The sequence below is a fragment of the Tursiops truncatus genome, chromosome 8 (assembly GCF_011762595.2).
Source record: "Tursiops truncatus isolate mTurTru1 chromosome 8, mTurTru1.mat.Y, whole genome shotgun sequence".
NCBI classification, from domain to species: Eukaryota; Metazoa; Chordata; class Mammalia; order Artiodactyla; family Delphinidae; genus Tursiops; species Tursiops truncatus.
In genome coordinates this window covers 61,090,340-61,103,217 of record NC_047041.1, presented here as the reverse complement: position 1 = coordinate 61,103,217, position 12,878 = coordinate 61,090,340, and the positions used below count along the sequence as shown (strand labels likewise).

General features: G+C 49.1%; 1 protein-coding gene across 2 annotated transcripts in view; it reads right to left on the bottom strand.

Moving 5' to 3' along the window:
* LOC101334013 (olfactomedin-like protein 1) overlaps positions 1-12,878 on the bottom strand; it is a 386,099-nt gene that overhangs the window by 111,773 nt on the left and 261,448 nt on the right. For both annotated transcript variants that reach the window (XR_012333203.1, XM_073807906.1), the window contains one exon: positions 5,612-5,709. Coding sequence is in view for 1 of the 2 variants with exons in the window: in XM_073807906.1 (XP_073664007.1) it covers positions 5,612-5,709 (98 nt within the window). In the remaining variant the exon portion in view is untranslated. The remainder of the gene's footprint in view (positions 1-5,611; positions 5,710-12,878) is intronic.

Here is a 12,878-nt window from a genome sequence, read left to right as displayed (position 1 = left end):
GAAAACAGAATGATGGCTGTTGAGTAGGGCTCGCAGCCCCACTGTGGGCCATTCCGACCTCTTCACACGAAGGGCAGTCTTTGACATCTCAGCCCGCTAGGCACCTCTAAAATTCCACCCTGACTCTCCTCAGGTCAGTTTCATAGCAGAGGACTCTGCACCTGAGTCCTGACTGGGAAACAGGTGGCTTTGTTGCCAATGACCACTCTATGCTGATCCGCCTCGGAGAGGGTACAACAAGACCAACTAAATGTTCAGAGCTTGGACTCAATCATCAGCCTTTAACACCACAGCTGAAATCATTCATGGGCCAAAGTGAATAATCACAGTCTTGATCAGAACTTTCTCTGCCCTCACAGTCTTTAAAAAAAAAAAAAAAGCAGACACTAATCAGAGCTGGCAGAAAGGCCAGGGCAGAGCAACCTCTTTGTTTAACTGTTATAAAACACATTCCTCCTAACTATTCCTCATCAATACGTATAGCTCATAGATAACTGCAGGAGTAACCTGCTGCCCCAGCAAAGAGGAGTAAGTGGTCTCCTGGGTCCTGACCAGGGGTTCTCTGGTCCTATTACAGACGCAGCCGCTGACCCCATTAGCCCACAGATGAAGCCCTATGCAAAATTAGCTTATGCGGCAGTTGCTCTGGGCTATCCAGAGGGGTGTAATTAAGCAGTATAGTGTCCAATTTCGATCATCAACAGTGTAATTCAATTATGGTGTTATTTGTAGGCTGAATCACAGGGACTAATCAGGAGGAAGACCAGATCAAAGGTTAACATCATACTGGAACTTACAACAATGGTCTTTTGTATTAGAAACAAATCATTTTGACAAGAGTCCTGGGTTTTTTAACAGTCACCTCTTCCCAACTTTCTGCTATAAAATTCTTGCGTTCTAATTAAGTACAGCCACACCTGGGATACACTTATTCAGGTTTCTAAAATCCATCTTAGCAAGGAGTTTCACTTCACATTTCTGCTTCATTTCCTACTTCTGCTTAGAAGGCATTTCCTTCTCTCATACCTCCAGAGCAGATGAATGCCTTGAGATGATGAGGGTCACCATGTGTGGCCCTGCAGGGGTGTACTTGGCACTTGTGTATCAGGATGTCCTCCAAGTGTTCCCGGCCCGGTTGCTTCTACGAGCGATAATCTCTTGCACTATTTACACTGTTTACATTCATTGGAGGACGGGGGCACATTTTTGGCATTAAAGTCTTAATTACATCAACAGCGGTATCACATGCCCTAAGGAAAGAGTTTTGGAAAGTGAAGAGTAGCCTATCATACTATAGAGTAATTAATAAAGGGAAAGTCCTTGTTATATAGTGTTATGATTATTAATAATCATTATTGAAGGAATTGTGTCTATTTTAGTAGGAATCCCTCTTGTTTCTGCATAAGTGCTTGCTATTTCGGGCATGCAGGAAGCCCATAAAAATTTCTTCCACTGAAATAAGTGTAATTGTGTTTTCATAAAGTGAGAGAATACAGTCCTCGCGCACTTGCTTGAGTACTTTAACAGATGCAAAAGCAACTGAGTGTTGAAAGTGTTGGTGGTGCTACTTGACATCCTTCCATTTCAACTGAACGAGAGAATAGAAATTTAAAAAGGACGACTTTAATGTTAACACAAAAACGTCACTTCTGCAGGATCTGTGTATCATGATTTGCTGCCACAATCTTCAAACTTTCTTTCAGCTGCTCCACCCTTAAGCAAAGGAGCCCTCACTTGGAAGTCGAATGTGTAAGAGAAGACAGCAAAGCCACTGTGGCCAAGGGAAGGGGAGGGGGCGGGGGTGGGGGTGGGGATGGGCAAGAACAGGACCGGACCCTCCACCCAGTTAACTCTCTTCTCCTGTAGATGGCCCCACAGAACCCCAGGGCTTGGCTACACTTCGCCATAAAACCAACCCAGGAATGAATGGAGCCCAGAAGAGGCTCAGATGGCCCTGGACTCAAATTTTAGTTCTGTCATTTACCAGCACTATAGCTTGGGCAGCAAAACTAACGTCAGTACTAATATCAACAAAACCAAGAGTAACCTAGAGCAGCTGAGCACTTGCTAAGTGCCAGGCATTGTGCTAAGTGCCTTCTTTGCCTTCATTTAATCCTCCCAATAATAGGAGATGGGTACTGTTATTGCCACGGTTTTATATATGAGGAAACTGAGGCTCAGAGAGGGATTAAGCGATTCGCGCAAAGATTCCACAGCTAGTAGCGAGTGGCTGAGCTGGGATTCAAATCCCCACAGCCCATCTAACTCTGCAGTCTACATTAATTAATTACAAAAATCCCTAAGCTCTGTGGCCCAATTTGGCCCAGCCAACTTGAAAATGAGGATGGTTTTAATAATCTTGAGGAAAAGTATCCCACACAAAAGCATTCAGTAATTATCATTCTTTTTATTGCAAATGGCACAGCACATATGCCCTCCAGACACTCGCTAATAACCTCAGTGTTGCATTCTCTGTCAAATAGCTCCCGTCAAACGTCTGTGTGAGCCAATTACTACGGAAGAGATGGCTCACGGGAGGTACCAACCACCGACTCTTGGAGAAAATTAGTGATTGTTCCAAAAGGATCAGCCAAACAAAGGTACAAGTAGAGAAAATAATCAGCGAAGTTCAGCATGCAGCCAGATAAAACACAGGCACGGAAACCAGTAACTGCCTCCTAGTCAATGAACAGGGGAGCTGAGTCACAAAAGTAAATAAAGTACACGTGACAGATATCTATTAAACCCCTATTGTGCGTTGCACTGAAGATGCAGCAACAAAGCCCCTGTCATCATAGAGCTTACATTCTGATGCATGAGGCACATAATAAAAAAAGAGACAAATATGAACGTAATGGGTCAGATGGTGATATGTGCTATAAAGAAATAAAAAAAGGATGAAAGGATGGGGCTGATGTGGGGATGCTATATTAGAGAGTGTCAGGGAAGGCCTCAGACACAGTGATATTTCAGTACAGATCTGACCTGAGTGTACTTGGAGGAGAACATTCCAGCAGAGGGGACAGCAAGCACAAAGGCCCTGAGACAGCCAGTGCTAAAGGGAGACGAGCCAGATGGAAAGTGTAGGGGGTGCAGCCACAAAGGCAGCCAAAGGCCAAATCGTATAGAGTGTTGACTTCAGATTTTTTTTCCCAGATGTTGGGGGTAGGAGTTAATTAATTAATTAATTAATTTTTGCTGTGTTGGGTCTTCGTTTCTGTACAAGGGCTTTCTCTAGTTGCCGCGAGCGGGGGCCACTCTTCATCGCGGTGCACGGGCCTCTCACTATCGTGGCCTCTCTTGTTGCGGAGCACAGGCTCAGTAGTTGTGGCTCACGGGCCTAGTTGCTCCGTGGCATGTGGGATCCTCCCAGACCAGGGCTCGAACCCGTGTCCTCTGCATTAGCAGGCAGATTCTCAACCACTGCGCCACCAGGGAAGCCCGGGACTTCAGATTTTTATCCTGAGATGGGAAGCCATTGAAGAGTTGTGGGGAGAGTGATGTGATTTGATTATTCTGCTGCTCTGTGGAAGGCAGGCTACAAGGGGGCAAGAGCAGAGCAGAGACTGCTCAGAGACCATGCATTAATCTTGAAGACCCCAGGCAAGTCTAGGAGGCATGCACAAGCCTTAGCTAGACAATGAAAACTACAAAACACAGATGGGTGAAATAAGGACCTGAATAAATGAGAACTCCGCTGTGTCCCTAGAGAAGACTTAGCATGGTAAAGACTTTTTGTCCCTCATTAATTTATCAAGAGCTAATATTTTATAGTCTTACTATATGCCAAGCTTTGTTTTAAGCACCTTACACGTATAAGCACAGCAACCTTCTTAGGTGGGTTCTATTATTATTCCCATTTTAATGTGAGGAAACGGAGGCATGGTTCATGCAGGTAACTTGACGCAGAGCTAGGATCTGAACCAAGCAGTCTGGCTACAGATGCTCCCCCGACTAACCCACAAAGGATGCCTTGGGACATCTTAGACCACCTCGCTGCAAACTCTCATGTCTGTTCCAGAGAAGTCCGTGGAACCCTTCCAGAAGAAGCCTGCCAGGGTGGAGGCCTAAGGAAATGGGAGAAGGAGGGAGCACGTAGTACTGGAAGGCAAGAAGGATGGGTGTTCCGGGATCCACACGACCCACACCAGGGCCCACCCTCCACACCCACTGCAGAGCCCCAACCAAGGCAAGGCCCCGAGGGTCCAGACATGCAGTCCTCTCCCACAGACAGAGGGGATTTTGCCAGAGATTTTGTCATTTCAGGAATGCCTGTGTGGGGAAATTAGGAGGCAGGAGGAGGAACTGACCTCACACAAGGCTACCTTCTCTAGGCGGTGTCCCATTTATCCGTCCTAGCCATCCAAGAGCTCTGCTCACTCCAGGGGCTCTCAAAGTCTCTTCCTTGCCCCTTGGCTGGGGGCTCAGCAGTGCTGACAGCCTGAGATGGTCTGAGAGTCTGACCCTGTGGCTCTGATCTCAATGCACAGGAGGCCCCGGAAGCTTCCAGATGCGACTCTCTGAAAGGACCGCTAGGAAACCCATGCTCTTGGCCATTTCCTCTCAGTAGGGCTTCAGGGACCCTGATCTAGAGCAGGACATTCCAACCTCTGGAGCCTCTGAAAAGTGGGATGTTAGTTACGGCCTCCCAAGGACCCTTCTGTCCACTGAGAAATTAAGAGCCTGACAGATGACAGGTAGAACACGTCCTCTATCCCAGGTGCAAACACCCAGAGCCCTCAGTGTGTCAGGTGTATCTGCAGGACAGAAGGAAAGGCAAGGGGGCAATGCCCGGTGCTCTGTGCATGCCCTGGGCTCTAGCCACACTCAGCCCAAACCTTCTTCCCGCAGCCCTAGCTCCATACAATGAGGAGCAAAGTCCCAAAGAAACACACCCAGTCAACAAATAAGGCCACTGACCTGTATCAGGTAAGGACAGAGAGAAGGCCTGGGGCCTGCAGGGAAAGATTTCCAACAATGACAGGCTTATTCTAACCAGTATGGGCTTCAGTTGTCCCCATCAAGGAGTTAATCAGCTCAACAGCCCACTGGCAGTCCTTTCCAATTAACCAGTTTTGCTGGATCTCGTCTAGAGAATAATCCTAACTGGCTAAGGCAAACATGAAGCCAAACAGTTACGATGGATAAAAAACATATAGAACCTTCTTCAGGTGATTAGGTGAATCAATACAAAACTGCTTCCTGACTCTCAAACAAACTGGAGACCAGCCGGGAAAGGGAGCTGACACCAGCGTTCGGGGCAAAGTCTGCGAGATTGCAAGTTTCAGCTCGACTGTAATAAGCCATGATGTGCTCTGAAAACTTGACAATAAAATCAATCTCACTGCACCTGTTGCAGCCAGGATCCAAACTGCGATACAGTTATACAGATGCTAAAAGATGGTGCCTCTGTACTCTCAACAGAGCCCTAGACTCACACCAGATATCAAAGAGTCCAAGTTTGCACTGTTAAAAAAGAGGTGGCGCACACAGTAAAATAAAAGAAATCCAACAGGGGCCTTGTCTCTGCACCCAAAAAAAAGTCCAATGAGAGGAAACGGTTTCTCAGTGCGGAGGATGAGCTGTGGGTTGCCAGGACCCCTGACCATACCTGCAATGATCCCGTCCATCTGCTCCAGGGCAGCTTCCAGCACGTGACTCGCATCAGAAGCCATGAGTCCTTTTCCCTGCTTAGTCTCCTCCTTCTCACTGAAAATTCAAATACAGAACAAAGGAAAAATTACAGGGTTCCACATTACGTACCCAAGACCGCCAAGCCCTCTCAATTCCACCATCACAACCGCACTCTCATAGGAATCTTGGTAGCCCACGTGTGGTTTCTGCCATCGCCATGGCTTCGCCCTCCAGGCACACGTGTTCCTAATCCATGAATCTTCCGCATGTGCTTGTGTCATGAAAAGCCACTAGGGCTCTCCGGAGCGACCTGCAGCAGCGAGACAGCGATTGTCACTCCTGCCATCGTTACAGTCACGGCTCCAGAAGCTCCAGCCGCCCCTGGGGGAGGCTCAAGGCTCCCCTAAGGTTGGGGAAAAGAAAGCCGGGCTGTGCCCTGCAGCCATGGGTCGCAGCAGGCATGGGCGGTCTTCTATCTGCATTTGTCTCACACCTGCAATGCTCTCCTTGGGCAGGTGTGACCCAGGCTGAGAGGCCTCAACTGCCGCTTTCATCTCAAGTGGGCCAACGGGCCCCATCTGGGAAGGCTGCAGGTGCGCTGTTGTGGGGAGAGTACTGTCCCTGGACCCAGGAGCACTGTCTCTTACCATTTTAGTTCTACTCCACCCAGCACCATTCAAGGTACATAATCCCATCTTCCCAGGGCTGGAGAATTTCTCCAAAAGTACAGTGTAGCCACTCCCCTAACGCTGAGTCTCCCTTCTAATTGCAGAGGCGGCAGTTGGCCCCATCTCCGGGCAGCTCTGCCTCTTAGAAAGGCCTTTCAGCTCAACTGTCTTCTTACAGCCTCTTCTCATTTTTCTTGCTTCCCGCCCCCTTCCTGGGTGGCAGGGAGAGACTGACACGACAGCATTTGTAATCCTAAGAAGAGGTTTAGCTCACGTCTGTCAACTGGAGGCAGGTGTGCCCAATAGGCCTAAGTGCGACGGAGGAAAGAGGCAGAGCTCCTGGACCCAAGGGTGGCACAGGTCAGGGAACAAGGGGTTCTGCTGCTCATCTTACCCATGAAGTTAGACCTTTGGAGTGAAGAGAGGAAAGTGAGCAACCACTGGAAAGTGGCTTTGGAGATGCTGTGGATAAGAATGTCAGGACCACAAAGAACCACACTGGACAGCACCAGGTAGGAACAGTTAAATACCCTGGGTTCAAAGCCAGCTCTGCCATCTACTGTGTGATCTCCAAACCTCAGTATCCTCATCTGTAAAATAGGGATGATAACAGCACCTAACTCACAGGGTTGATGTCATGGTTAAATGAGTAATTAATATTTCATTGAAAATGCTTGTCTTGCATGTAGTAAGGGCTCAATAAACTTCAGCCTTTTTTTTTTTTTTTTTTTGCTTTTTAAAGTGAGAAGATCATCTCAGGATGTATTTGTGCCAGGATAGCTCACCGGATGAGGGACTCTAAACTAAAGTGGGGTAGGTTCAGGGAGGGAGAACCCAAAGAAGCCCAAGAGGCTGGTCCTTTGGAGGAGATAAGCACGCAAAGATAAGCTATGTGTGTGGAAGGGGAGGGCGTGACTCACAGGTGCAAAGGCCCAGAAATGGTCAGAAATGGGCGCTGAGCCTCAGCAGTGCAAGAACCGTCAGGCTACCAGCTCAGGGGAGTGAGAAAAGGAGCTTCGGCAGGGGTGGAACCTCACTGGCACCTCAGAGCTGTGGCAGGAACCAGGCAGGGCTACAAAAAGGAGCAGCCCAGACCGCTACGGAGCAAGTGTGGGCGCATATCTCAGGGTCTGAACAGAAGCAAGTCGGGGAGGGGATGTGGGTGGAGAAGAGGCAGCAGGACAAGGGGAGGTAGCAGAAGTGGGGCAGCATTCAGCACAGGCACATCTGCTTGGCCATATGGGGTATTAAAAGTCTCAAACATGTCCTACCCTCTGAGGACTTCCCAACCGCTCCCAGCAAAAAAAAATCCAAAGTCCATACTGTGACCTAACGGAAGCAGCTCGGCAGGATCCGGCCAGGCCAGCCCCACACGGCCCTCCCCCTCGATCCCCATGCTTCGGCAGCCTCCGTCCCTGTCCGCTCCCCCAGGACTCCAAGCCCCCTTTCCTCCTCTGCAAGTGTGCACCTGCCGTCCCTCTGTCCTGAGCTCACGTCCCCAGCTCTCTGGACGGCTCATCAGTCCTCAGCCTTCGGGCCTCAGCTCTGAAGTCTCTTCTCAGAGACGCCTTCCTTGCACACCTGCATCTAAAGCAAGCCCCTTGACAGCACAGCGGCTCCGAAGAATCTCGTCCATCTACATTTCCTTGCTAACTGGCCTTGCTCACCCCAACGTGCCCGGCGCGTAGCAGAGTGACCGGCACAAGGGAGTTTATGAGTAAATACTTGTGAATAAAAGACGGATCCATGTGGCCAACACGGCCTGAACCCTGTTGTCCTGGACACTGGAGGGAATATTGATAAATCAGGCCTAATCCCTGCTCCCATGGACCATGCAGTCTAGTGGAGACGACAGAAGTATGAACAAATAATGATGACACAGCGTGAGGTATGCGGATAGAGGCGGGTACGTAGTTTCCCTGGGCCTTAAAGGATGGGTAGGAACTTTCTCAGTAGACAAGGGCGATTCCAGGCAGAGGGGGCAGTGCATGAAAGGCAGGAAAACATGTAAAGACAGGATGTAGTTGGCAAATGTCAGAACGGTTGACGAAATTATACAGGAACATCCGGCTGCTCACCATGAGTCAAAACCCTCCATGGAATTCACTTCAGCGTGATAAGGGCAATTAATGAGAGGAGCTTGGGAATTACACCCACGGCTTCAGGGATCTGGACGCCCGTGCTTGGCAACTCAAGTGGCCTCAGATGTAAACTTGATAGAGATTTTTAAAAAGACCTCATATTTCAGCAAACTGGCTCCGTCGGGGGCCTTAGTACCTGGGTGAAAGGTAAGAGAGCAGTCAGAAGGTGCTGAGCCCAGAGGGCCCAGCTAGGCCCCCTGCAACAGAAGGGCCATGACAGATGACCCATGGGCCCTCTGCCCGAGGATGAGTTTGTACCTGGCAGATAGCAAGTTGGGTGGATCCGTAGGAGCTGGTGAAATATGAGTGAAGGGAAATATGAGTCAAAGGTATATCATCTTTATGGCCCAGGACCCGGGCCAGTAAGACTGCAAGCGCTCGGGAGCCAGAACCTGCTTTGGGTGGCTGACGACCTCAGCTCTGGGTCTGAGATGACGGCAGGATGCAGGGAGAACGGGCTCTGCCAGCCTCTGATGCAGAGCGGCTATGAGGGGTCAGTGGTGTGGGGTACAAGGGGGACCGCTGAAGGCCAAATGTGCCGTAGGAGCCAGGCCTCCAGGCGCATCTGTGAACACGGACACTCTGCAATAGGGAAGCCACGATTCCATTCACCGACCATTCCCATGCTGGCAGCTACAGCCATTTCCTTCCCTCACAAGGTTAGGGCTCCCCATCAGTAACGCACCCCTGCTTTCAAGGAACTGTGGGTCCCAGAGGCAAACGTGGGATCCGGCTGCGCTCAGTGTATCTGTTCATCCCCACAGAGACACAGCACCTCCCTTGGGAGCCTAGGTTCCTCTGGGATATGGGGCTTAAGTGCACAAAGCACCAGAAGCTGCGTGCGAGGAGGCCCCCCGCAGAGGAGTGAGGTGAAGAGGCTGGGGGCACAGCTGCAAGAGGCAGCAACCCAAGGGCTGGGAAAGAGAGCAGGATCCAGGGCAAACTCCAAAGGGGCGCGCGAAAGGCAGGGCAGCCTCTAAGCAGGTGGTGGGGAATGGAGGTGAAACCAGGTTCTTCACCCATGACGGGGGAGCTGCGGCAGCCACCCAGGCTGGACAGCAGAGGAGCTGAGAGACTTGAAGGGGGGCGCCCCACCAGCCCAGGAAGGAGAGGAGCAGGCAGAGGAGGACGCGGCGCTCTTAACACGCTCAGTCCAGTGACGGTTGCTGTATTGGCCGAAAGCGGTTTTCATTCTCTCTGGACACTTGGACTATTAACACAGCCCTGCATTTGACCCTGACGAGCAGGTAGCCTTCTCAAACCAAGAAACTGGCTCACCCTGAGCTGCAAAGATAAGGTAGGGAATGTTGTTTAAGGAAAGAAAAGGTGTGGTCCATGCCTCATGCATCCTTCCCCTCCCCCACAGGGCTCTCTAGAGGCTGTCATCTGCCCACCTGTGAAGGTACCTGATGCTGGGCCCCCCTAACACAGGGCTTGACCCTCCTCTTTGCTACCAGCCAGGGAGGAAACAACCCTGCAGCTGTGAGACCAGCCAGCGAGGAAGGAACAGCCACGTTTTACGACAGCGTCTGTGAGAGGTGTCAGAGTCACATGATCTGCGTCACACAGAGGCTGGTTTGGCACTTTGAATCTGAATAGGAGGCACGGTTAGGTGAAGTTTAGAAAGTGAGCCACAATTAGTCACCCATCACCTGGTGGACTCTAAGGCGGTAACTTAGATACGGTATTAACTACCCCCATGCTCAGCAACAGAGACTCAGAAGGAGGCAGGAATGGCTGACTAAGTAAGTCTTGGGCAACTAAATCTTAACTTGTCCCACCCATGCTGAAATGCAAGCTTCCATTCCATTTTATAAACCACTTTTCTCTCACTAAAAGTGGTTAGGGATGCAAGTGTTTTGGGCAGGCTCGGACTGTCCTGGATGGAGGAAGGAATCAGGAACAGATCTAGAGTCCCTGGTACCCTCCAGGGTCTCCTGCCAGGGCTGCACCTCAACTCCTCACAGCTGCAGCCAGATGGGCGCCCGCATTCCTGCGTAGAAAGCAAGAACTGGGGAAGGAGCCCTCAGCCAGGAACCCACCACCACCAAACTCAGACTCATCTCAGACCTCTCCTGGCCCCAAATGGTCAACAGGTGGTAAAGAAGTATCACCACATCACAACAAACTGAAGACTCTTCCCCACAATTTACTGGTCACCCATAAACCACAGGGGCTCCTTCTTCAAATGGTTATTTAAAGGAATACCTGTTTTTATCCCTAAGCTGAGGAGATGGCCTCTTAAAAGGATATAGGGGAAAAAAAAAAAAAAGGAAATAGGAAACTTACCTCTTTGGGATAGTAGAGCAAGAAGCCATTTTCAGCATTACAAAAACAATAATAAAGATGGGGAAGACATACAAAGAAAATTGACGGCAGTGCCTACATTCTCAATCACATCCCATATCGACCAATATTAACTTTCTTTTTAAAGGACAAGTAAGAACATAGGGTTTACAGCCAGACTGTCTTGAGTTAAAACCTGGCTCTGCTGCATAATGGCTGTGGGTCTTGAAAGAGATTACTTAATCTCTCTGAGCCTCAACTGTCTCATCTGTAAAATCAGTATAAAACCAATCTCATTATGGGCAAAAGTAAACAAGAGGTAGAGCTCAGATAAATATAGGAGATTGAAGTCAAACATCTACTTTAGCTACCCACTGAAACAAGAGGAATTTATTTTGAAAGACATAAACCCACAAGGACATGGAGAATGTGATAAGAGACATAAGGGTGATGCTGGGGCGACAGCTATGCAGCAAGCAGAAGAGGGCAGTTGGTCCATGTTGGAGGGCTTCCAAAGGCTCTGGGAGAGATTTCTTTAGTAATAGGAAATTAACAGAACACCTGATGCCTCTGAACATCTTAAGAGATCTATACAGTTGGTGAAGAATTTGTTTAATTCCATGATAAGAAAATAGCAAACCAAGCAAATGACAAAAGAACTCTGAGGAAACCAAAAAGTAAAAATAATCTTCGTCCTTACAATAAAACATCACAAACGTGTGGATTTAACAGAAATTGCACTGGCAGGATGGGGAGATGGAAAAGTCCTCGTGAGTGGTGGGAACAAGGTTGGAGAGAGAGCTGATTCCTTATCTTCTAGGGTGGGAACTCAGAAGTCACTAGATAACGACAACTGAAAAAAAGTAATAAAGTAGCAGAACAAGCATTTTCCCAGTCATATGGATAAAAATACTAAGAGTTTGAAGTGGCTGCACCTGAGGAAGGGCAATGGGGTGGGTAGATGGGGAGACGACTACTTTAACAAATCATATACAATTATTTGAGCCTTTAAATTGTGCAGATATATAGTAGTGATAAAAATAAAAACAGTCAAAAAGATTAAAAGAGATAAAATGTGTGGTGTGCCTGGCACAGAGTCGAGATTTGATTAACGTGCGCTCCTTTCTCCTCGCAGCTACTGTATTATTGGGCAGGTGTCTGTTAGCTATCTACTAAGAGTTTATCCAACATTATCTCACTTAATCCCGCGTGCCACTTAGGAGTTATTCTCCCCCTTTACAGAGGAGCAAACAGATTAAGCAATGTGCCTGAGGATGGGCACTGTTCTTCCTCCCTTCCAAATTTCTTCTGAGACAGGAACCCAGTGGAGGGTTTTGAGCACAGGAGGGTCTAACTTACCCTTTAAAAGGATCATTTTGGCTGCTGCTTGAACTGCGGGTGGGGAAGGTGGGGCGGTGCAGCAGTGAACACAAGAAAACCAGGCAAGAGATAAAGGCAGCTTGGACCACAATGATTATGGTAGATGTTCTATGAGGGCGAAGCCAGTAAGTTCTGCTGATAGATTGGGCGTGGGCATGAGAGAGATGGGTGAAACATGATTACAAGGCTTTTGCCCTGAGCCCCTGGGAGAGCGGGGAGAACTGCAGGAGCAACAGTCGGGGGGTGGGGGGTGGGGAAGGGAGGGATGGGTAAAATCAGGAGGTTGGTTTTGGAAATATTCAGTTTAAGATGCCCGGGATATCTAGAGAGATATGCTGAGTAGGCATTTGGAAATTCAAGTCTGATATTCAGAGAGAAATCTGGGCTGGAGATAATCTGGGAGCCGTTTGCATAAAGGTGGTATTTAAAACAACTGTGTGAAGTAAGTTAAGTAGTGTAAGACCAAAAAAAAAAAGAAAAGAGGCCCCAGGACTCTTTGAAACACTCCAACGCGCAGTCAGGGAGGAGAACCAACGAAAGAGGCTGAAGAGGAGAACCGAGACAGGGGTGCCCTAGAAACCAATGAAGCGTTCAGTGTAGAGGACAAAATCGGGGCGCCGAGTGCTACCGAGTCAGACCAGAGGCCATCTTCTCCCCAAAGGCTCGCTGGAGGTGATCTCACCTGCTTCATAGCCCCACCTGCCCCTGCCTTACCTCCCCCTCGACTGCAAGGGCCTGACTGGTTGCCCTGCCTCAGGCAGCCTCTTCA